Here is a 26349-nt window from a genome sequence, read left to right as displayed (position 1 = left end):
TTTTGCTGTGATTTCTTGTCAGTCAGTCTTCTGTGGCGTCCTGTAACCTTAAACCATATCGGATTGGTTTTTTTAAAAGCTATAAGGGTAAAGGTTACTAACAGTTACAGCTGGCATACTTGACCTTCACTGGCAGACCGACCAGCTCCACAGACCAATTTAAGTTACTGTGGGTTACCGTGGCAACGAGCTGTCGCCGTGGCAACGAGCCGTCTCCCTGGTTGCGCTGACAACTTCTTCACGGCCAGGTAAGAAAGTCACACAAGTTAGTTTTGTTCCTATGTTGGTTAGTTGGCTAGTTAACGTAGTTGTTTCAAAGTACGTATTTAACTCTAACTTTAAGTCACTGTCTGCTTTTGTAATTGTCTTGGTATGTGAGCTTATGCAGTATAATAAGTGTAACGTCTTTGGTTTAACTACTAACGTCACTAACGTTACTTACGGAGTTAACGTTACTTACGGAGTTAACGTTAACTTGAGCTGGTGACGTAACGTTATAAGTTAACAACGTTACGTCACCTGACGTTAACCAGCAGGCTTTGCTCGTAAACGTTATAGGCTTTATTGTAATTAAGGAACCCATAAAGCTAATTTTATTTCAATATCAAGTTTAATGTAATTTATATAAAAAATATCTTTAAGTTAAAACAAGTAGTTTCGGTGCTTTATGGTTGTTGGTAAGGTAAAGACGTTTGTATGCAGACTGCTGGTAAAATCTTGATAAAGGCCTATAATCTGTATTTTATTGCTTGCTGAATAACAGTCAAATAAAAATGCCTAAACTAGGGGAAAAAGTCTCTCTAAATAAGACATTTGTACACCAAGATGGTTTCAGGATTTGTAGCCAGGTATATGTCATAGCTGAAGGATAATAACGCTGCTTATAGCCATTCATAATAATAATAATATTGTGGAATATTTATATTTAACTAATAATCAGTCTTTTCATTAAATTGTACATTAAATTAACTATTTTTTTTTCTTCCAGAAAGAGTAAAAGGCCTAATGTCCAACGTCCGTGCTACCTAAACCTGCTTATGGTATTCACAAAGAAATCAGCAGCATGTTTGCTGCCAATCCAGAGAAAAGATCCCACGATGGAGCTTCTCAGACCTGTGGTAAAGACATCACAAGGCCTGGATCCCAGGTTAAGAAAAAGGGCCGCTCTCCTGAAGTGACTTTACCACCACTTTGCCGGGAGCCACCTTCTCTCTCCTTTGTGGCCAAGCCTTCGTTCAGTCGTGCGTCCGTCCTCAGACATGTCCCCACTGACAGGCCTCTGTCAGTGGTGGAGCTCCCTCGTCTCATAGCCCAAGTTGGACCTGGAAGAGCCATAGGCGACGCGAAATGGACAGAAGGACCTCGACTAATGGCCTCAGCATTAGGGACCCACATCCCTGTCAGAACTGCTGAGGAGTCTGCAGCACAGAGGTAGATAGGAGAGTTATAGATAGAGAGATGTGATTTTGATTCACCCGTTTGTTCTGTAACAGTTTTTAGAGTTTTAGGCGTCTTTCCTAATTCAGCGTGTGTAAAAAAGTAGTATGAATTTATGACATGAATTCGATATTTGTATCACACACTACTTCAGAAAAGAAATGAGTTTGATGAAATATCTAGTGATGTTGATGATATGTAATCGGATTCAGTGTGTCTTGGTAGGCATCTTATTTTCCAGTTTCGAGGTATTATAGGAGCTCTGTTATGTGATTTTCTTTCACTTAGCAAAGTGCCACAAAGAGCTGACAAATTTATCTGTCAGCATCTACTCCCCAAACTATTTGATTCCTGAATTAAGTGCTCCGTTGTTTTACACTCGACTTTTATTGTCGCAGTCTTGCAGGGAAAGACGAATCCATAAAAGCCACAACATGTAAGGATAAGAAGATAACAACTGTGAAAAATGGGAACGCGACCAAACCAAATAAACTCCCTCTCACAGGCACAGAGGTAGTTTTCTTCTTCTTTGCCAAGAGAAGAGACCCGGGAGATTTCGAGTTTTATTACCTAAAAGAAGTGGATGGGGACTCTTACAGGTACACGGACATAAGGTTATCTATCACGCTTTAATTTCAGTTCTTATATGGTGATTCTGTTAAAACTATGAATGCAAAGTGATATGTCTGCCTTGTTTTCAGACCCTATGACCTGCGAGTGGTCCCTTCTAGTGAAGCTGGTTCTGAGCACTACATCTTCTCCCCTAATACTGTACTACATGTGACAGCAAGGGGTTATGGTGGACTTGTAAGTCTGGCAGAGTGGTACAGAGAGTCTGTGTTGTGGGCAGCTTTGCAGGAGATCCCGTTTTTCAGGGACTTTAGACAGCGGAAAGCATTCACAGGGTAAGTACGTGTAGGCTGCGATAGCTTTCTATGTCTTCTTTTGTTTTATCTTCATGCTTTTATGTTTTTTTCTGTGACAGGTGGCATAGAGGTGCGCGCAAAGTTATTTTTAAGCGCAAGTGTAAGGATCTGCAGGACATGCTGGTTATAGCTGTACCTCAGTTCAGAAATGCTCTTTCTCTGTTCACCAGGTGAGTCACACTCACGTACAAATCATTCAGTATAAATTCAATTGTTTATTCCGGTTACTTCTAATATTTCATGAGCTATTAGACTATGAAACCTGTTAAGATGGGTAATCTTGTGTTAACAACTTCCTCTAGGACGCAGTTTGTAGGATTTAGTGACTAACGTGAAGTTGCAAATTGCAGCACTGCTCCCGTCTGTATTTGACGACCTGGTAATGTGAACAGGCTGAGCTACTTTAGAAACATGATGGCTCAACATGGAAAGTAAGTGACCCCCGGCATCTGTAGCTCATTCTGAGTTATCAAAAACACAACAATTCCTGTATCGAGGTGATAACACATTCATGAAAACATACCTATGAATATTATATTCCATTTCTGCCAACAGATCCTCTTAAATGTTACACACTGGACCTGTATCACTAGTTACTCAGATTACCCAGTTAATGATATTGTATTTTTACAGAATAATTGAAGAACTGAAAGGGACACACCGGCTGCCCCAGGAAGAGGCTGAAACCTACACATTGCAGGAATTCAAGAATGTACTGATAACCATGAATCAGGAGTATCTGCAGATATTGAAGAAGTTATCACAGTATCGTGCTGCCATCCTTAATGGGGTACTTCAGTTGTTTTTCTGACATAAAACAAAACAATGACACACTTAAACCTGTCTTAAGGTGTGAAGAACAGCAACAAATAAAAAGAAAGTACAGTTTCATCTCAGAAAGAAGCCTGTTTATTTCTGGAATAGATTGGCACGTGGTCAGTTTTTTAGGAAGCATATTAAAAACGTAATACTCTAGAGCTTTATCAGTACTGTATATTTCTTTGATTGCAGTGATGTTATTTCATCTCCAGGTGAAAGAAGGCAGCTACAAGGCACACCGGGAATTGCAGCTGCACATGGAATACGCTAAAAAGCCAAATGAAACCTATGAACCCATTCATCTCCATCTGACTCACCAGCAGGAGCTGAAGAAAGAGTTGGCTTGGTCTGAAAGCGTCTTGCAGAAATTGGGCAACTTTGCTGCCCTCATCAATCAGATGATTGTGCAGAGTCTCGTCACAATCAGCCGACAAGATGCCATATCTTTTCTCAACAATGTTTTGAAGGTGGTCTGAAAAACACATTAACATTCACCACTGAATTGAATTCATATTTAATCATATGTGAACTGCTGTATTGATAATGTATGATGTATTTTTGTTTGTTAGAGGAAGAAATCTCAGCAGTGTTGTCTCTTCCACACTGAGCTGTGTTTCAGTGCCAGTAGTCAGTTGACTGTGGACCCACCAGTACATCTTTTCCAAGAAGCAGTGAGTGAAGCACTCCTGACTGTTGGTGACTCTATAATTCAGGTAATGTCCACATTTCCACTGTTGGGCAGTGTGAGCACTGTACTTATATTTGTGATAGTAATGGTGAAAATAAATTGGAACATAGTATTTCATTTCATAATCTGTAATAAACAGAAAAATGGTTGCACTAGTAGAGTGACTGGATCATTAAAACGCAACCTTAGATATACTTATCATAAATTATATTGAAATGGCTCTACAGCATCAATAAGAATATAATATTCAGGAAGACAAATACAACAATTATTTAGGATTAATACTTTTATTATAGTTAATATGTTATCTTTATTTCTATCATTCAAGAAGTGTTTTTGTAATTTTGAACAGCATTTTGATCCTGAATTTATCACGACCCTTATAACACCTTTCTTCTCTGGCAGATGTGTGACACGTGTGGATTATTCCTAGAGATCACCAACAATGTCTTCAGCTCTGATTTTGCTCAGGATTTAACCTCTGACTTCAGTTGTATTGAACCTCCTAATGTTGCAGGTAAGTTGTTACTGTTGTTCAGATTTTACTGTTCTGGTTTCACTTGGTTTGAGCTTCTGCTGACCCAAGTGTTAACTATATTTTTTGTCGGAAGCCTGATTATTTTCCATGTCCATGTCTCTTCATTGCCAGGGGAGAATAAGAACAATGATGCAATGACTGGTCACAGAAAGTTGTATTGTTGCCAATTGTTTGGAGATCTGTCATCCCGCTGGCTGGTGCTGCCTAAAGAGACCTTGCTAAGGGTGCAGGGCAACAGGGTGCATGGGTGCTACTATCCCCTCCCCAAGAGGCAACTGGAGTGGCAGATCAGCATCAATGATGTTACGAAACAAGTTGAGAACGAGTATGCTAAGATCATGCAGGTAAGACTGTCATTTTCAAATCAAGTACTAGCCACTGTTAATGCATAATCAGTAGTTTGCACACCTGCTCATGTGTTTTTCGTAATTCTCACTGTTCTCTGTACAGGACGCTGAACTAGAAATCCAGCAGCTGCGTGAAAGCTACTCGTGGTTGATGGACATCCATTTGTTCATGCGTCAATGGAGTCGAGCCTCTTTGGAATTCATGAAAGGTCAGCCTGCTTTACTGTATGAGGAACACATAAAGAAGGTACGCCACTGGACTGAAAGAATCTACACAGTCCCCTCTTCAGTCTCTACCTCCAAACAACTGTTCACCATCCAGTGCACCAGAATAAAAGAAAACATAGGTATGTCTGCCCTAAAGTAACTAAATCACCTCTCTAAAACACAGATTCCTATTCAAGAACCATTCAGATCAGCATTGCCCCAAATCAGGAATGAATAATAAAACAATGTTTTCTCAAAGAAGTGATTAGTTATATCCCCATGTTTTTGTAAACTATTAAAGTGTATGGTTAGTTGATGGGTTACTTTTTCTTTATGCAGAATCCTGTAATACTCTTTAACCTTTGTTTTTAAGGGCAACAGCTCAAGGTCATTGAGGAGGAAGTGCTAGAGCAGCTTGTTGAGCAGATAAAGCTGCTCTCAGAAAGCGTCATATCAGACATGGAGAGGGCTACTGCTGAACTCCAAACGAAACCCCATGACTTGCATGACTTTGCAAAATACGCTTTTACGGTACAGAAACTCTTTCAACTTTACATACTGACATGAAAAATAAAAGTAGAAAAGGTGAAACACATAGAAGAAATAGATTACTTGGTTATTGGGAAAGGGGAAAAGTGTTAAACAAAAATCTTATAAAAATACAATACCCTAGATTTCCCTGTGTTACCTTTACAAGGTTGGTAAATGGAAGATTCAGATCCTCTGAGACTTCTCTTTTGGTCACATATTCACTTTAATTTAATTATTCATCCCACGGGCTCTGTCTTGTCAGAGCAAATGTGTTCTGGATTTAGATCCCATTATCCAAGAATGATCAGGTGGTGCATAGTGCATTAAGGTCTTCGGTGCTGTTGCTTGCAATAGTGTATACTTGTGTGACTGACATGAGCCAGTACTCCAGTGCACTTTTGTGATGATGAGTTGGTAAACCCTTTCAAAATGTACTTTAAAGTCAGAGTGAAAGTTTATAATATGGTATTTTTTATTCAATCTGTAGGCACTGCTTCTCTTAGTCATCTCAAATATTTATAGCATATTGAATAAATATAATGAATATTTACAATATCAATATATGAAAATGTTTTTTTAGTCATTATAAACTTGTAAAATTAATAAAAAAAATGGTAAATCTGTCTTCAGTTAAGGGGGTCTGTGAAAATGTTGGCGGACATACAGAAACGTTTGGAGTACATACACTCCCTCCAGGACACTCTCTGCATGAACTACAGGAAGATGACAGAACAGGAGGTGACATTGGAAGAAAAGGTCTGCAGCATAAAAGTGAAAATGATGCCATTAATAACCACATACTTGTAAAAGCTTTTTTTTTACACTGCATTGTGTGTTTGCTTCTGTTTGTGTTCTATATTTAGATGCTGAACATGTTGGACGGCTTTATTCCCCTCTTGAAGCAAGCAGATAGCATTGTGTGTCACCGTCTCCCTTCAATGGCTAACGCACTGGACTCAATGTTCTCATTTTTGGTTCATGACCTTAAAAATATGGTCTGTAAAATTACATCTGGACCCTTCATTGACCCAACCCAGAATCCAAAAGAGATGGTGTCCACACTGAACCACTTGTGTGCACATGTGGACAGTCTCAATGCACAGTTGGAACAACTTAGTGAGAACAGTCAAAACCTGCAAGGTGAGATGGTACAAATCATGGATAAAAATTACTTTTGATATTGTACTTTTGTTTTTTACCACTGGTAGATTAAGCATGTGTGTTAAACAAGAAAAAAAAAGAAGAATGAAGTTTAATAACAGCAAAAATAACTTTTGGTGGTTTTGGTCTAAACTGTTGTCATATTATGTAGTTACAACAACCCTAATCTTATCAGACTGTTGTGTTTTTCTGCCTCCCATTAGAGCATCCAATGGATTTGACCATTTTAACAACATATGTCCAGAAGGTAAAAGCCTGTAAAGAGTTGTGGGAGCTGGTAGCAATTTGCACAACCTGGATGGAAGAATGGAAACAGCTGCTTTTCAGTGAGGTAACATGTCAAAATAATCTCTCTCTGCTTAATAATATGTTTGGTAAAAAAAAGGTAATTATTTGTATGCATTCATGGACAAGACAAATGTATAAGTAATCTGTTTAAACTTTACTAAAACTTGAATTTGCTCTCTCCTTCATTGATTACCTTCTTTTATTTCTTTGGAGAAAAATAGTCTGATGTTAAAACCGAGAGTACTGGGAATCCCATTCTTCTCAGAAATGCTAAGCTCTACTTAGAAACCATTCTGAGTTGTAAAAGTAATAATATTTTGTTCTGTTTGATTACAAAAAACAAAGTTAATACCATATGTGATTTAAACCAACAAATCTTTTTTTGTCAGGTTGTGGTGTCACAAGCTCAAGGAAAAATTGCCAAGTGGAAGGAGCAAGTTCTTTCTCTAACATATATCATACCTACCCATGATGCTGTGCTGCAGGAGACTTTGAGAATCCTGGAAAGTTTAAGCCATCAGCTTGCAATCATGGCTGAGCTGCAGAGCCCCACACTCAAAGATAAACACTGGAGAGTTATTTTCAAAGGTCAGACACTGTGCCCATATTGTAACACCTGCATATAACCACAGCATATATGAAATTATCAAATTACATTTCATCTGACAGAAACGGGCCTACTGTATATCCCAGAGAAGAAGGTGACTGTTGCTGAACTGATGTCTATACAACTTGAAACTCATCAGAACCTTATTAGCAAGGTGAGAGCAGGGGAGATCTTACATATTGAGCATATAATGGCAGTGCTACTAAAATCAAGACACAAAGGGGGTCGAAATATTTACTGTTGGAAACCAGCTCATTAAACAACAAACTATCCTTAAATGTCATTAACACAGTATACTTTCTGTTTATGATACCTTTTACTCTGCCAGATATGCAGGGATGCACAAACAGAGTTGAACATGGAGCAAACCTTCCAGAAGCTTCAACAGGGATGGGAAGCCAGACTCTTCCAGCTGGTTAGATTCACTCTCCCTGTTTGGCAGCATTGTGAGCCACAACATGGATTAACAGAGACAGAGAAGCCCACACAGGGCACCTTTTCAAATCTCAAAACTGGCAATCAACATTCCTGTAATAATGCAAGATTCACCATCACTGGTGAGATTGAATAATATTCTAGCAAATAATACAGATGTAATCATTGTTGTAGTCACTGTAAGCAGTTAATACTTTGGCTCCTTGGGGGAAATGTGTAAAATCAATTGTCTGCTTACAAATTTCTGAGGTATGCCATGTATTTCCTCAGGTCTGGAAATACACTTTGCTGAGATAGAGAACGATTTGATGACTTTGTCCACCATGTTGAAATCCCTACACAGTGTTGAGTTCAGGCCGCAGATGGAGGATTGGGTGCAATCACTTCAAGATCTTGGTAAGTCAATATTCCAAAAATAAATAAAGATTTTGAAATACAGTAAAAACATTGTATTGTTTTTTTATTTTCCTATGTTAATAGAGAAGCAGCTTAATTTATTTGAAAGATACCAGGAAAGATGGGCCTTCCTGTCCAAGACATTCAATGAAACCTTTAATGTTCAAAAGGTGGATCTGGTATGTTTCTGTGTTATCACAAATCAAACATATCTAATTTTTTCAAGGCTATGAAATTGGTAACTTTCAGAAGTTTACATTTCAGACATATGTTGATCATGTTTTTCTATTTTTCCATAGCTGGATCAATTCCAACCAGTTGATCAGACATTTAGGGAAATGATGCACTCTGTATCAACTGACCCTCACGTGTTGAACTTTGTTCATTCCAAGAAGACAAATGGCAGATTCCATGGCAATAGCCTTTGCCAGATTCTCACTGATGGTCTGTCTATAATGGAGGGTATTTCCAACCAAATGGTGCATCTCCTGGACACCATCTGTGAACAGTTTCCAAGACTCAGGTTCTTGAGTGACAGGGAAGTGATACAACTACTCTCCTTTTGCGCAACGCCTTACACACTGCAACCCTTTGTACGCAAATGCTTTAAAGGGGTACGTTGGCTTGAGATGGATTCTGAAACACCATCTAATGCAAGAGATGTAAAGAGCTGCGGGGCTACATCTCAAAGCCACAGAGAGGTGAAGGTGCTGGGTTTTTTTGGCAGCCTCCAGGAGCATGTTACCTTTTTGTCTCCATTGGAGCCAAATCTCAATGCCTTGGTCTGGCTTTGTGTCTTTGAGAAACAAATCAAGTTGACCATGGTACAGCTCATGAAACAATGTGCTGTTGTGCGAAACCAACTTGAACCATCCAGTCAAGATTTGGCATGTGATAAGAACGTTGGAGACATCCGGTGCCACATTGCTGATGGGAGGAAAAGTGCACTCCCTGTGCTGGATCTGTTGTGTGAATATCCTCTTCAGTGTCTCCTGGTGACTGAGGAGGCAGTTTGGTGCAATGTTCTGCTACAAGTTTTCCAAGAATCAAGCCCAGTAAATTTGAGAAACATAAAGGCATACACCTCTGCAAAACTGAAAAACCTTGGACATTCAATTAGGGATGGAGTCACAGGGGCTAAAAGTGGATCTCTAGTTTCTAAGTATCGTATGATGTGTCTGCGTGCTTTAGTGGAACTTACAATGAATCATGCACAGCAGCTATCTAGACTCATGGAGGTACAGTATGTACCTCTGGAGTCATCTTTTGAGTGGCTAAGTTTGATGAAGTATCACATAAACTTAGAAGACCGCAGTCTAAATGGACATGGTGATCCAACATGTTACGTGGATGTTTTTGGCCATCGACTCCAATATGATTATGAGTATTTCGGTCCAGAAGATTGGGGGATGGTGCATACTCAGTCTACAGATCGGGCAATACTGGGGATTCTCCTTGCTCTGACCAGTTACAGATGTGGGTTTGTGAGTGGACCTTGCATGTCTGGGAAAAAAAAGACTGTGGTCCAGTTAGGAAAAGCACTGGGGCGGCAGGTTGTCAATATACAGTGTTATCCAACCACGAGACCCAGTGTTGTTCAGCGGATGCTGTTGGGCGCCCTCCAGACTGGAGCATGGCTTCTGCTTAACTCTGTGGACTTACTAACGCAAGGGGTCCTGTCATTACTGGAACAACGTCTAGTAGACATTCACCAATCTTTCTCTGGGTTAACAAGAAATAAGAATCAAAGAGTGAATGAGGATCCGAAGGACAGGACTGCTGATGGGGTCATGGGTTACAAAAGTATTGCTGATTTAGAATGCCATATGGTATTTGCAGGTAAAAGCTTTAGTGCCAGCCTGAGCTATGGATGTGTTCTCATTTCATCGAAGGGATATACATCTGAGGTCCCAGAAAGTCTGCGATTTGCAACCAGACCCATTGCGTTAACCCATCCAGATTACAAGATCATTGCAGAAGTAATGCTGGCTTCCATTGGTTTCTCAGAGGCCCTGTCTTTAAGTCGACGTTTGGTGTCCCTCATCAGCCTGGCCAAGGATTCCCTCTGTCTGCCTGAGTTCATCGCTGATGACCAGAGCTGCTATCTTGTTGTCTTGCAAAAGATCATCTCCGCCTCTGAACTAAACTTTCAGCAAAGGGTAAGGCAACGGAAAATTTCAGATGAAGCTATAGGATTGGCTGCAGAACAAACTAATCTTACGTCTTCACAAAATGTGACTGCCAGAGTTACTGAGAAGGATAAAAAGGAAACTGAAAAGCCTTCCATGTTGCGCAGTTGTCATTTGTCAGTTATACAGGGATTAATGGAGGAGACAGCCATTGTCAAAGCGATTCTTTCTGTCTTAGTACCTGTTCTTCATGAAAACAAGAAAGCCTCACAGTTCTACATCATTTTCAAAGAAACATTCCCTATAGCCTGCCAGTTTCCTCTTTTCCAACAATACATAGAGGAAGCAGAAAAGAACCAACTAAATGATGCAGTTACAGAAGAATTACAAAGAAAATGGCTTCACTCTGACTCCGAACTAATTGGCAGGGCTCTTACACTCTACCAGACCATGAAATTATCTCAGGCAGTTATGCTTATAGGCCCCTCAGGTAGTGGAAAAACAACCTGTTACTGCGCTCTAGCTGGAGCCCTCAATTGTTTGGCTGCCAGGGCACTGGAATATGTGTTTGAAAGTGACAATATGACTGAAGGAGATACCCCAAAGGTAGAGCCACTGACCTCGGCTTCAACCTGGAACTCTGTTGACACTGTGGTCTTATTTCCTAATGCCATGTCCCATGAAGAGTTATTTGGCTGCTTCTGTGAAAAGAGAGGATGGCAAGATGGAGCTGTTGCAAAGGTGCTGAGGGATTCTGAACGACATGAACAAACAACATCTACAATCTGCAACAAGAAAAGTAATCAGGCACCAATAGTGAAATGGTTAGTAATGGATGGGAAGCCTCTGGGGCAGCCCGGCTGGTTAGATTATTTAACCACACTTTGCAGTCCTGAGGACACATTTCTGTGCCTGTCATCAGGTGAAACACTGCCATCCCAATCACACCTTAAACTGCTTATGGAAACCACTGACCTCCGTGATGCAAGTCCCTCTGCAGTGACCCGTTGCAGCCTTGTTTATTTCACAGGTACTGATCTGTGGAAGTCTTTGTGGAAGAGTGAAATGGATGCTCTCTCTTGTGAACACAAACTGGATCAAGGAACCTTGAAAATGTGGAATCGTCTGGCTGAAGATCTTTTCTCCAGCACTCTAAGTTTGCTCAGGGAAAAGGCTTTGACCTCTGCAATACACAATGAAGGAGAATCATCAACACTGCATGGACTGCAAGAAATCATGTCATTTGTCCGGATCCTACGTGCCCTCCTACAACATTTTGGGAGGGAAATGGAAAAAGCCGAGGCAACACCACAAATAGACAAAAGAGGTATAATCATTATGCATGAACTTTGTGAACATACAGACTAGTTAAGGTAGAGATTTTTCTTTTATCAGTACTGTATCACTTTTTCTCCTACCAGATATACCTCTACACAGAACAGGCACAACAGACTCAGATCCCCACACTAAACAAGAGCTGCTGGTCAGGAACCTTTTTCTGGTGGCTTATATTTGGGGATTTAGTGGACATCTGCATCCCCGGTAAGATCATCTTTATGTAAATTGTAGTCACATATATTTATGCAAATATTTAGTATTTATACTATTGTTATTAACATATCTAATCACAGTAGTATTTACAGAAAGCACCCTAAATAAATATCAGTCACTAATTTAAATCATATATTTTACGTTTTTTACTTCAGCCACTGGCCACAGTTCAACTTACTAGCCTGTCAAGTGCTGTTTACTTGCCGGTACAAAATTGTGGTTCCTGATGCAGAGAATGTGTTTGAACACTTCTTGAACATAGACGGCAAGATATGTCCCAGGAACACACTGTTGACAGATTCCATCACTCCCAAGGTTCGTCCTCAACATTCTGTCTAGTATAGTGAAAGTACATAAATTCAGTGATCACTGCACGTACATTTTAACTAACGAATGTTTTAAATCTGTTTACATAGTACAAGACATATACCTATCTCCTGAATCTAATGTTGGAGGCAAACCAGCCAGTGTTGCTCGCAGGGGAGCCTGGTTCTGGAAAAACCACCTTGTGCAAAGCTTTGCTGAGTTTTGACAAGCCACATATTAGCCTTCCAGCGAGTCCACTCCTGTGCTCCAGAGAGTTGCGCCTTATACTGAATAACATCAGCTGCCAGAAGAACTGTAAAGACTCTATGTGTTCCACGACAAAACAGCCGCAACTGCTTCTTTTTGTGGATGATTTGCATGAAGCTCCCTGTGGTGAGTAAAAAAAATAGCTTATAGAGAACTAATACTATATTTTTGCACCATGTGAAAATGTAAGGTCAATATTTCTGTCTTCCTGTTGATAGATGTCTACGGGAAGACGTCAGCAGCTCTAGAGACACTGCGCCAGAGTATTTCAAAGGGAGAGATTCTAACATTTGATAACTACCACTTCAAGTTATTGAGTTCTGGAACCATCAGCTACATGGCCACCTGTTGTGTGTTTGGATTAAGCCATTACCACAGTGATGTGATATCCTGCAGGCTCTCACGCCTGTTCTCCATCTTTGTGCTCCCTAGCCTATCAATGGACATTATATTGTCTATACATTCTCCTCAGTTAAAAATCTGGCTCAAAGACATGCCACTCAAGCAGAGTGGTGAAGACATGGCATCTTGTATCATCACTGCAACTAGAAGTCTGTATCACGCAGTATGTGACCAATTCCAGCCTACTGTGCACAGGCCCCAATTCATATTTTCCCATCATGACCTTCAGAAAGTGTTTTGGGGGATGTGTTTGTGGCAGCCTAACATCCCAAACACAGGGAAAATGCAGAAAAAGGAGAATTCACTACCAGGATTTGGTCCAGTCCTGCCAGGGCCTGAAACATTAGTTCTTAACATAGTACATCTCTGGATGCATGAATGCATGCGTACTTTCAGTGATAGGTTTTGCTCAGAGAATGAAAGCAAAACTCTTATGTCACTCATAGCCAAGATAGCAACAAAACACTATGGAATTCATTTGGTTGATAAAACCGAGCCTGTTGGTGAAGGTGAGCCACCCACTGTCCCAAGCCTTGCTGTTCCCACACTAATAGGTCAGAGTCTAGATACACTAAATCTGCCTCAAGAGCCAGACACAACTGACCATTCAGACCTGAAGGAAGGCCATACATTGACTGAGATTTCCCTTCTGTCTGAAGACAATTGCTCAGAAGAGGCAAGCCTAAAAACTCAACCTCTGCAACCCCAGATTCTTCAGCACATGGAGGGCGTGATGGCCACGTTTGTTTATGGTCCTGAACTCTCTGAGGCCCTGAAGTCAATAAATCAGCAAAACAATTTTAGATGTAGCAGTTCTTATCAGGACCGAGACGTTGATGTACTACTGCAGGAGCTGTGTGCACTCATTGACAAAAAAGATGAAGAGAAAGTTGATAATTACTACAACATTACAACCAGATGCTTTGTACACAAACAGGGGGTAAATCAGCTCTTACATATTCTCAGGGCGTTGCTCATACCCGGGGGTCACGGAGTGCTGATTGCGTCAGACAGAGGCACAGGCCGTAAAACCACTGTGCGTTTAGCTGCTTTTGTGACAGGCTACCAGTTGATGGAGGTACATCCTGGTAATGAGAACAAGTTGCATGAAATCCTAAAAGAGGCCAGGAATCAAACTAGAGTGGAGGGAGTTAATGTCATCATACTGGTCCATGAAGGAATTAGCCAGTCTGTCAGAGAAGAACTATTGGTGGCGATGGCTCACAGAACCTACCCAGGGCTCCACACAGAGGAGGAGTTGAGAAACCTTGTTTCCAGAGTGACTGCTGTGGGGAACTCAAAAAAATACCTTTTGGACAGTTGGATGTTTGAGAAGTAAGAAGACAATACCTAATTAATCTATTAGTCCTCATTCTAGTTTGCGACATTGTTTAGGCCTTGGAGATAACTGGTAGTCAATACCACTTAACTGCATTACATTGTGTAATTGAAAGATTAGGCCTAGAATTACATTTAGTATAAAGGGAATGTAATCAAATCAAATAAGGTTTATTTACATTTAATACAAGCAGAGTAGACCAAAGTGCTTTACAAATTAAAGAGATCTGTAAAAAAGGCACATAACCAAGAAAATGACAACTATATATAAATGTAAGGCAATAACAATATGTGCACAAATGTAATGCTAATGTTCTTATAATACATATAGGCATTCATCACTACAATACTTATATTGTAATTGTACTAATGATGATGGTGATGTAACATCATTTACAATATGGGCTTATAAAGGAAACGTCTGACTATTTACGGTAAATATTTGAAATAGAAAATGTGAGTACATTGTAAACCATATTTGTTCTGTTTCTTTTAACCAAGGTACTTGAGCCAAATCCACAAAAATGTACATGTGTTCCTGTTGCTTCCCTTCACCGTGGCAGACAGCAGTAAGATACCTGCCAACAATACAACCCATGGATGGAATGTAAATAAGTATTTTCTTTGTATTACAACACTTGTCATTCAACCTTTGTACCTGTATTCCAGAACAAGACACAAACTGTACTTTTCAGACAAGCAAGGTGGAGAAATCTGCCCGGGCACAACCTCCTAAGCATGTGCTTTTACAGCTGTACCCCAACGGTCACATCACAGTTGAGTCATTAAGGTCCACATTCCAACCGTAGCCCATGTTGCTGTGTATACACAGTCCTAACTTCAATGCAGACCACATGAAATCTACTCTGATGTGACATTTGGGGTAGAAAGGGCTATGTTTACTAAGTGCAGGTTGTGCCATAAAGTATGTTAGATTTCTAATTTAATTTTATTAGATCTAAATAGATGACTTTTTGTTCTTTGTGATCTAGGCACAACTAACCAAGGCCATGCGCTTCAGTTGCTGTGTGGAGGTTTACCAGCCTTGGTACAACCAGTCTTTAGTGGAAGTTGCTGCTCATTGCCTCAAAGCCAGTCCCTACAAAAGTGAGTCACACCACCAAAGTAAGTTCATTGTTACTGTTTTTCACTTGCAGATAGACATCCATTTTTCCTTTTCTTTTTCCTTAGTGGAGAGAGAAGGTTCAGAGGCCAGCCTTCCTTTGGCTATGGCAGGAATCCATCAATCTGCGTGTCAGTATGCTTCTGTCCTTCTAAGAGCTCAGCCTTTCAGCCCTCAGACTTACGTGGAGTTGATTGCTCACTTTGATTACCTCTACAACCATCTGCACAAGCAAAGGCAGAGCCAAGCTAACAGGTAGTTGTTCTTAAACCAGTAGGTTAGTAGAATCTTTTTCTCTTTTTCTCTGTGTCTCCATGTATTTAATGTGCTGCTGTGCACAAACCAATACATTTGTGAATATACTACTGTGAGCAAGCTTCATTTAACGTGACCCTAAATTGTACTTACAAAGAACAAAAAAAAAAAGTAATTAATTAATAGTTAACGTAATGCAGTGAGACAGCTTCTACAAGAATTAAGCATAGTTATCTTCACAAAGGTAGAATTTGTCACAGAGCTATTTAATTAATTGCAGTAAACTATATAGGTCTAAATGATTTTTTTCTTGACTCCCTATTATGTTTTCTTTTTAAACAAAACAGAAATACACATGCTCTACAGTAACTATTGTATTTTTTCAGAATTGCCACTCTTCTGTCTAATTTGGATGTCATTAACAACGCAGCTGAGAAGTATAAACAGCACTTAATAAGACTGCAAAAGAAGGTTGCTGAGACACAGCAGGTAATGTAGAGCAATTCAGCACATGCAGTTCAAGTGGGATCAATATTCTGTATAAGGTTGCAGCAGTATTGACTTCCACATTTTCTATTCCACAAGAAGTTATTTTTCACCATAGTCAAAAATGATTTAAACAACCCTGTCAGCAATATATCCAGGACACTTAAGAGGCTTATGGAGGCTGAAGAACACGAGATGCACCAGGGAAAATATATTTTATTAATTTCAACCTGAGAAACTCTTAACAGATATATATATATATATATATATATATATATATATAGCATCTATTTTTTAAAGAGGATATTATGTTAAAGTAACCCGACATTAATTTTGCAATTTAAATATTCAGTAATATGTACCTTCTAACACAAAATCTTTTGTGAAAACTACACATTTGGATGCATAAATCTCCATCTCCTGTCCATCCTGCAGTATGAGAAAGAGCTCCTCAGCGCTGTAGATTACCAGAGAAGCGTGCTCGAGGAAGCCCAGGACGCGTGTGTAGTAGAGGAGAACAAGCTGTATCATCTGGAAGAGCAGATAAATAACGCTCAGAAAGAGGTAAACCGATTTCCTGTTTTATTAAAATCTGCATCCAAAATCATGCAAATAATATTACATATACTCAGAAGAAGCCCAAAACATTTTTGAACAGATCACATTGACCATATACCTTGCTGTTTAGATATTGGGCGGTCAAATCCTTTAGAACAATTTAGAACATTTAATAGAAATGTCATAGAAAATTAACTGTAAACTTTTTTATTCCAGGCGAAACCTGTGTACCTGTCAGCCCTGAAGATTATTAATTGTCTGAATCCATCTGACCTAGAGGAGGTGCGCCACTACAGAGATCCACCTGATGGAGTGGTGAAAATCATGGATGCCATTTGTTTGCTGTTTAATTGTCCCACAGGTTGGGAGAGTGCTAAACAACTTCTTGGACAACCCAACTTTTTCCAGGTTTGTGTAAAAATGTCTATATTGAAAAATACCTCCTTTAATAATAAAAATAGTATAGTGGTGTCCTACAAATGTTTATGGTCAGCAGTGGTTTAGTAATAGCATAAGAGGCTGTTTCTTTCTTTCTATATCTATTCTATAATATCTCTCCAGGAGTTGGAATTTTTTGATCGCTACGCTCTGACAAATGAACAACTACAGAAGCTTGGTCAGATAGTTCACAGTCCCCATTTTGTGCCAGAGTCTGTGAGAGAGGTGAGCAAGGCCTGCGAGTCTCTGTGTCGATGGGTCCAGGCTGTGTATGAGTGCTGCTGCGTCCAAAATCAACTGTGGGTCAAGCAGCAATTGGAGGAGCTGGCCAAAGAGGCAAGAGGTCAACTACACTTGGTCAAGCAACACAAGGAGGATGCATACCATCATCTAGAGGATGTCAAGCTTCAGCTGCAGTTTGTACAAAATGAACTGGAGGAGCAACTGCTGGGGCTGCACATAGCTGAAAACTCAGAAAAAGATATTACTACAGCTACACGGCAGTTGGAGACACATGTCAGAGTCTGGAGGGCTGCTGCTCAGGTAACACAGAATCTGCAAATATAGTGCATGTGTGCTTTGGTGTTATTTCTTAATACTCTTCATATAAATGATTAGGATTTTCTTTATTTTCTTTTTTTTACTTCAGGAGGCAGAATTAAATAACCAGGCTTTACCTGGAGATGCCCTTATCCTGGCTGCAATCATCTCTTATTTAGGCCCCTTTGGACCTGATACACGCACAGAACTGCTGAGCAAGTGGAGGGAGCTATATCAAACAGGACGCATCAACATAAACCCCAAGGACCCCAGAACTTCCCTCTTTACACACACTGCACCTTCATACCCCCTTGCTGGTTTTCCAATCCTTGTGTCTGAGAGGCTGCAGCTGCCTCTGGGTCAGGTGTTAGGTACTTTCCGGGATACTCCATTTACAAGAATGGTTGTAAAGCTGCTGCTGTGGGGCTGCAGGAGTGCCTGGGTTCAGCACTGGCCTCTACTGGTCAACACCCAGCAACATCTAGATATAAGCTCTCAAAACTGGCTCATCACAGGTAGGTCCTTAGATTTACAAAACATCTGTGCTGAGATTTGCCCAATTGTTATGTCCTCTGTCATCTAAACCCCTTCTAACACCCTAGCCTTGTTTTTATAATTACATCATATTCTGAAATATCTAATCAACTAATCAATTAACTTTAAAAGTAAAGTGAAATACCAGAAATAATAACTAATGGCTACTAACTCCCAGAGCTGAAATAATTATTAATTCATTTTGTTAAGCCAAAAGTTATAAAACTCCAAAGTATGTACTTTCCTGTGATTTTATTTTACAACATTGTACATTATAAAATACATGTAGCAACTACAGAATATATCACATAGTTTTTTAGCCTCTTTTATGTATAGAAAATCACTACAAAGTCTATGTGAAAACTGTAACTGTAAACTGTATTGAAAGAAAGTACAATAAGGGTCTGCTCTGCAGGAGAGAATGCTAAGCTTGAGAAGGAGACTGAGTGTGGAATGGTGGTATGTGCTGATGATCCAGAGCTGCTGGACAAGCTGGACCAGGCTGCGGAGAAAGGTGAATTAGAGGAAGTTACATAAATGCTAAATATTACAAAATAAATTCTGCACAAATTTCTAAGTTACTTTCATGTTGAAATCATTCAAACTTTTTGTTTTTTAGGTTTGAGAGTCCTGGTAACTCACATGGAACGTGCCATTCCCAGTCCACAGTTTCTGGCCAGATTGGCGCGACCTGCTGGACGTTGCCTTTCAGGGTTAAAACATGTTCAGCCAACCCACCCTGAATTCTGCCTCTTCCTTAGTACCCATCTGCCTGTCCAACTGCTTAACAGTGGTAAGAAGGACTTGTAGAGTTAACACAGCTGTTCTGTTTAAGTCGCTTACTTGGCATTGCAACAGAAGTGCAGGATTTTCATATCCATTCATCATCCCAGTACGATAAATGTGTAGCGGTTTGTCTTGGTGATTGGCTAAATTATAACTGATACAGAAGCACACTGATAACTTTTCACAGATCATAATGGCACTCAGTATTAAGACAGCATGGTGTTCTTTACTGTTTATATTATATATATATTCTGTGCATAAAGAGTTAGGTCCTAACACGGGATATCTAATAACAGAAAGTAATGAAAGGGACACATTTTGGAAATTAGCTCTTCTAACTCATCTGAAAACAGTGGCTTACTAGGTATTCTTGCTTTTGTTCCTTAGAGATCCATCCATCCATTTTGGCTGAGGTACAAGTGGTTGACCTCTCTCTGAGCTCAGAAGAGATTCAAGAGCTGATGCTGACACAGCTGCTGCAGTCTGAATGTAAAAATCTGCTGATTCAACACTTGCGGCTGCAGAATGACAAGCAGTTGTTGCAGGAGAAATTGATCACAGAAGAGGTGACGGGACCACCATTTACCGTCATATCAAGCAAATACTGTCTCTGTTGGTACAGTGTGCTTCGAAGAGTGTTCGAAATCTGCAACTGTAATACAACCTGATTTCTGCCTGACATCAGAGTTCGCTTGTCTCACAGTTGATTAGCTGATAGCACCACTTGCTCTCATTAGTCTTTGTTTCCATGGCAGCGGCCACTGTCTGCTTTTTATTTGATATCTAAAATACCTTTTTATTATTTAAATATTGTTCACAGGGTTCATGAGTTTTGTAAGGTGGTAAACTATGTCATCATCTAAATTCTGTCTGTAGTTTGCCTATTGATCTGATCTGTCAGGGTCAGTGATTATCATTTAATCAGTTTCCAGAATTGAATCTTATAATGTAGGTTGTGCCCATGAGCTGTAGTCTGGCTTTTTACACCTCAAATCAAATATAAGCTGGGATCGCTGTTGTCTTGCGTTGGTTTGGTCGCTGCATCATCAGTTGACTTCACACAATCTTGTTTCAGGATGCTGTGATGGAATACATCCTGCAGTCTAACACCCCACTGCTGCAGGACACTGATTTTCTACCCCATGTGGCTGTTTGTCAAGAAACAATGAATAAAGTGCAGGTTGAGATCCAGCTGCTGAGCGAAGAACTGGAGTACCACGAGTCCCTGCTGGTTGCACCCCGAGAATTAATGAGGCTGGCTGCTGCCCTCTACCAGGCTCTGCAGGACGTGTCCCGTCTTTCCCCTGCCTACTACTTTTCTCTACATGCCTTCATCCAAATTATGCAAGAGGCCTTCATTGTGAAGGGCAGGCCATTACTGTCATATACCATTGGGAAAATGCCAGGGGGCATGATACAAGAGGTGAGAAACCGGATGGTGGCCCAGCTTCTGGTCCAGTACAGGCCTTGTCTCATCAAGAGCCATGTCACTGTTCTGAAGCTGCTGGTGTCTGTGGCTCTGCTCCAACACAACCAGCTCTGCTCTGAGGCTGAGAGGGTGGCTTTCCTCAGAGGCCTTCAAGACATAGATCATCCTGCCGCTAATGTTACTCTATCACAGTCCTCTAGAGATCTGCCCAGCTGGATACCCCCTTATATTCACCCAGAGCTCCTCTGCCTGGAGAAGATCCCAGTCTTCAATGGACTAATTGCCTCTCTCTCCACTTGCTCCATGCAGTGGCAGGAGTACCTGCACCTCCCTTCCACCACTGTAGCAGGGGCGGTTCCTTGTTGCTCTCACTCCCATCTATCCCTGCTACAGCGGGCTCTCCTCTGGAAGACCATCCTCCCGGACTGCTTGGAGGGAGTGGCTGAAGCTATAGCTGCGTACCACCTCTACCTGCATGGACAGACAGCAGGGACTGAGGGCCCTCATACTGGGAACCCAGAAGCCCTCTCACAATATCTAGTCAAACACAAGGGACCCATCATCCTATCATTGCCCAGTCCTAGAGGAGATAATTGGACAAGCATTCAGCCTCTTCAGTTAATAAGAAAATTGGCTCACTGTGAAGCAGAAACAGAAGAGGTAACACACTATGTTTCATTTTGTTTCAAGTTAGTAGATATAACCAATGTACATCAATGCTGTGATTGATGTTTTTCTTAATGAATACATTTTAGGTTCAGGTGAAAGTCATTTCTTTTGGGGCTCTGTGTGACAGAGAGGCAGTTCTCTCAGTGCTGGATGAAGCTGTTAATGATGGCCACTGGTTGGTTTTTAACAACTGCCACTTGTTGGAACAATGGGATGATAAAGTAGTGGCTCACCTCAGTCGATTGATGTCCTCTTTAAGAGGTAGGATGTCTATCAGGAATCCATTTAAATTGCATTTGTATCATTCATCGTCATTTACAAATGCTTACAACCCAGTCTTTCTGTTTATGTATCTGCTTACTTGCCTGCCTACCTACCTACTGCACAGAGGAGCGATGCCTGCTTCACCCATGCTTCCGATTGTGGTTTATAACTCAAGAATATGCATCATGCTCCATACCAGGTAGATATTAAATTGCCATTACTGCTTTATCCAAGTCTCAGGTCAGTCAACATGGCTGTAGTCCAAGAGATGAACCAGTCTTTCTTTTTCACCATCACCACCATCTGGTACTAAGTTATAAATATTCTTAATATGTGTCAGTCTAATCATGACCTTCCAGAAACAATGCTCGTAGTACATTGGTGTGCAAGTAGAGCATAAAGTAAATCCTTTTTTACAAGTTAAGAAGGAATTAACTAAGATTGCTCTTAGGTTATCTAATTTAATGCCTCAAGTAAAAAGTAACCACTATTTGTGTTACTCAGGTTGTAATGATTATGATTTATCATTAAACAGCGGCAGTACGAATGTGTGCCATACCTCTGGTCTGTGACTCTCCCTGGGATCTGAAGGAGGAGCTGAGCTGTTCTCTGCAACAGGTGGCGTCCTTCATACAGTGTCAATCACTGCCACAGCACACAGTCACAGCAGACAACATGGAGCTCCTCCTCCGCTGTGCAATCTTCCACTCTGTGTTACTGCAGAGACAGACCTATAAGTGCTTAGACCAAGGGATAATCTACAATTGGTGAGAAAATTAATATATGGCAGAGGTGTTATGTATATTTGCCTGCCATATTCATAGCCATAGAGAGCAACCAACCAAGGTACATTCTACAAATACGTCATATTTGATTAAGCGTTTATGCTTGTGCATGTTGGTTGTTTCTGTTCAAGGAGTCAGGAAGACCTCCTGGCTTTGATGGATGCACAGATTTCCATCGCTAGTCTCTGCCAAAACAACACGAAGGCTTTGCAGTATATAGCAGGTGAGGCAACATTAACAGATACAACTGTCACTTTAGTTCAGTTACTGTACACTCTGACCTTGTTGTACTTTTCATTCATAGTCAATCTAGTGCATGGCGGCCATGTACTAGACTCTGCAGATTTGGAGGTGGTGGAGAGCGTTGCTAAGACCTGCCTCAGCCGATTGTCACCTGTCTGGGGCAGTGGACCACAAATCCTCTCAAATATTATCAACAATCCTGGGCACCTTGGTAACCATACAACGTTCTGATAGTAATGTACTTTGCATAGTATACTGTATATCTTACAAGCTAATTACAACAGTAAATTAGAGGAAATGGATCAGCAAATATTTTGTACCTGTATCAATATTACAAACACCAAGTAGCTGTTTCTGTGCAAGCACAATCTATTGATTATTGCTATGTATCATGTCTTCAGATTTGTCAGGACTACTGCAGATCTTGGAGCAGAGTCTTCAGGATTCAGCGAACATCAATGACCCCCCTGTGCTGGGCTTCAGTGGAGATGTGGCAGCAGAGATAATCAAAATCAATAGCCACAATTTGAACATATTACTGCAGGCCTCCCAGACTCCTCTAGGAACAGTGAGGAGTCTGTGCACCCAGCTAAAGCAGCCCTCCACACTGCCAGACTATAGCCATGCTAGAGACAGACTGCAGACACTGAAGAATTACCTTGCACAAAAGAATGACAGCGCAGATACCACTGCAGGGGCTGTTTCTCACAGTCCCCTACGTGACTTCCTCCAGGCTGAGTGGGATGATGTCATTGATTTAGTGTCCTCGCTCCTCTCACAGCTCCAACAGCCCCGTCAATACAGCAAGTCGACCTTCGCTTCCCTCCTCAAGCTCAATGACTTGTCTCACTTGGAGAGGAGGGCAGAGTTGCTCAGTGCTTATCTCTGGCACCACAACACTTCAGATCCACCTGGTGCCTACCGACTATCTGCTTTCAAAAATGCTAGAGGCTTCCTGGCGGCAGTGATGAGAGAGGCTGCTCAAGTAAATCGCAAAAATATCAGTGATATAGCCCTGCATTTTCAGGTAAAGGGTACAAAGAATGAAATCACCATAAAATGGCCATTTGGTTATGATACCAAATAACCACTAATATTTTCCTACTATACCTAAAAATGTGTAGGTGTTTCATGATGATTACTTGTTCTCTTCCTTCCAGGTTCTGAGTGATAGCACTAACCTAAACACACTTCCCACTGACGCTGTGTATTTGTGCGGCCTGAAGCTGAGAGGGGCATCATGGGATATGCAGCTAGGAGCCCTAGAGGACAAAGTCTTTCCGCAGCAATGTTCCATGCCCCTTGTTTGTGTCAAGGCTGTAATCAGGAGCACAAATACCACCCGAGATACCTTCCCTTGTAAAAGCTCACATTTAAAGGACACCAGCAATATCCAGGTCACCCATGCCCCACAGTTACCACTCTATCACTGCCCACTCTATCTCGATGTGGAGCGGGAGTGTGGAAACTGGGGACTGGCAGATGTTAACATTATCACTACGTTTCCCCTACATGCCAAGATAAATCCTTTGTTGTGTAGTTTGAGAAGGGTGAGGCTAGTGAGTATGCTCTGACTAAACCAACCTGGTTTCACCTGCTGGGATGCAAAAGACTAAAGCTCAGATGCAATGCAGTTAGACACTTTTACCTGATTAATAATTCTGAATTGATAAAAAAAAGTCTTGAAAAAAATGTATTTCTCATAAGACTACTGTTTACTTGATGTCTTTATATTGCTCTGTAATGCCTCTTTATACTTAATGTTTTGTAATGTTTTGAATTTTTGATTTTTATTAAAAACGTTACATGTCATAATGGCAATTCATAGCATTTTGTATGGTCCACCTGGCATCACTGTTGGGTGTGGTCTGCACCCGTAACCACAGCCAACTGTGATGTCATGATGTACTGACACACTGTGTCCTACACTTCTATATCAGCTGGTTTGCACCTGGTGTTGTGTTTGGTGTTTCTTTTGAAAGCTGTTAAAATGTTTATGTATATGCACAAATAGGATTTTGTGCCCTTAAGTCTGGGGTGTTTAGTGTACCAGTGTTGACATATATATAATTTTTGATTATTTGTCTAAATATAGTCTAGATTTATGTATCAAAAACATTGAAACTTTACTTTTTCTTCTCTAGGTAACATGGACCGTCACCATTATGAAACCTTTGAGAAGTTTGGCAATAATACTTTCCTACTCCACCTTGACAACGGGAGGGCGTGAGTATTGCTGGTGTGTTAGTGTGTGTCTCTATGTTGATATAGTTTATCTTAGCCGTTCCTGAAATGTGAAATGAAATTGTAATATGTCTTGACTGACTCTGGGTCTGTTCTGATTGCAGATTTGGGCGTCACTCTAAAGATGAGCCTTCTATCTTAGCTCCTCTACAACAGTGCTGCAGGTACAAATGGTGAAATCATTTTATAATTGACCTTAACTTTTTGCCTTAACAATGTTGTCAGGAAAATCAATATTGCCTTAATATCACAAAAAACAGTCGCAAATGAGGGGGTTCTTTGGCTTCAAAAAGCATAAACAGCCATCCTCCCTATTTTCTCTCCTCTCCATTATTTCTTCCTCCCTGATCACTCCATCCTGTCCCTCTTTCTCTGCAACACTTCTGTCTGCCATTTTGCTCTTTCTCTAGAATCCGGCGCTCCACCTGGCTACACCTGCTACTACTGTCTCTGCCGCAGTATCGTCTTAGTGATGTCATGAGGGCATCGCTCTCACATGATCCCCTTCACAGGGTCGCTCCACTGCTGTCGGAGCCCCACCTCGCAGCTCTCAATCGGCGCCTGAAAACTGTGCTGGAGACTGTCAGTCATTGCCAGAAGAGACCAAGTAAAGATGGTGGTGAAGGTGAGGTCATCTATGATGACACTGCCTACTTGAAAGACATGGTCACGTCTGCTGGGTAGGGAAGTGATATAATGTATATATATATCACAGATATAATGTCATAGTTACAAGGACTTTAATCGTATCTTTACAGTAAAACAGGTTGTAGAAACTAACAAAATATCTGGAAAGACTATTAAAAAATGTTTAAAGTTTAAGAATCTTTTAAAAGGTTTATACTTGGATGAATGGATTGTTGATGACATATTTAATATAATTTCACTTGCACCTATTTCCCAGTAAGTATTATTAGTAGTTGGTGTATTTAAATGTGATGACAACAAAATTGCTCCGTTACAGGTTAAAATATTTGTGTCTGTGTGTGTTGTAAGGGAGGGAATTATATGTTCTATGTTTGAGCTGCAGGTTAGATTAACTGGTGACCAACAACTTTATCTTAGTTTAGTCTTTTTTTGCATTCTGTGACAATAATAATTTTCCCCAAAACAGAATATTTAAGCATATTATTTAGTAGATTTTTGTTCTAATGCCAGTGACAGTACGTACAGTGTAGAACATTACTTGTCCTTGTTTGCTTGATCTTCTTTTCCCGGTCTGTATTTTCCAATTATTTTTTTAATTAGTTTTGCTCTGTGGCCCTTTGAATATGGAAAGATCCCCTCTAGACATGTACTACGGCATACATACAAATACTCTGCTTGGTGATGTGACAATGATGTGTGTCTGAAAAAATATCATTTTACATTAAAATCCTACATCTATACCTTCTATCTCATTATATACCAGAATCTATAAATATACAAATGTGGTTAATATCTAATAATAACTTTTCCTGCTGGACACAAGATGTCTCCTTGTCAATTTTTATATTAGAATATGATATGTTGTAAGTTTCCACATCAAGCTTGTATAAGTTGCACACCGGACCAGGGTAGACTTCCAAAATATTTGTGATGACACAAATCATACTTGTAGGCCCTGCAGCCTAAAATCAGAT

At 40.5% G+C, this 26349-nt stretch overlaps 2 protein-coding genes across 2 annotated transcripts in view; both read left to right on the top strand.

The window, feature by feature from the left end:
• The window catches only part of LOC118327005 (extracellular serine/threonine protein kinase FAM20C-like), a 28849-nt gene extending 2754 nt beyond the window's left edge, over window positions 1-26095 (top strand). Inside the window, exons 7-9 of the mRNA XM_035660169.1 lie at window positions 24628-24709; window positions 24832-24891; window positions 25138-26095. Of these exons, the coding sequence (XP_035516062.1) occupies window positions 24628-24709; window positions 24832-24891; window positions 25138-25411 (416 nt within the window). The 3' untranslated portion in view covers window positions 25412-26095. The remainder of the gene's footprint in view (window positions 1-24627; window positions 24710-24831; window positions 24892-25137) is intronic.
• LOC118326333 (dynein heavy chain domain-containing protein 1-like) lies at window positions 1002-24202 on the top strand. The gene is made up of 43 exons (XM_035659303.1): window positions 1002-1431; window positions 1836-2036; window positions 2139-2342; window positions 2423-2533; window positions 2997-3153; window positions 3395-3649; window positions 3752-3895; window positions 4276-4387; window positions 4520-4752; window positions 4859-5102; window positions 5336-5493; window positions 6124-6249; window positions 6357-6633; window positions 6858-6985; window positions 7332-7530; window positions 7612-7703; window positions 7878-8106; window positions 8255-8380; window positions 8465-8559; window positions 8680-11836; window positions 11931-12051; window positions 12216-12375; window positions 12477-12759; window positions 12852-14370; window positions 14875-14980; window positions 15366-15480; window positions 15565-15751; window positions 16138-16240; window positions 16673-16801; window positions 17012-17203; window positions 17357-17776; window positions 17883-18288; window positions 18723-18821; window positions 18927-19100; window positions 19481-19659; window positions 20169-21182; window positions 21278-21452; window positions 21580-21654; window positions 21991-22222; window positions 22372-22463; window positions 22545-22694; window positions 22885-23510; window positions 23644-24202. Exons 1-43 carry the CDS (start codon window positions 1064-1066, stop codon window positions 24055-24057), a joined length of 13587 nt encoding a protein of 4528 aa, XP_035515196.1. The 5' UTR covers window positions 1002-1063; the 3' UTR covers window positions 24058-24202.
• Window positions 26096-26349: the final 254 nt, after the last annotated feature.

This window comes from Morone saxatilis, unplaced genomic scaffold, assembly GCF_004916995.1.
Source record: "Morone saxatilis isolate NCDOM2014 unplaced genomic scaffold, NCSU_SB_2.0 Contig17, whole genome shotgun sequence".
Taxonomy (NCBI): domain Eukaryota; kingdom Metazoa; phylum Chordata; class Actinopteri; family Moronidae; genus Morone; species Morone saxatilis.
This window is presented reverse-complemented; position numbering and strand designations above follow the sequence as displayed.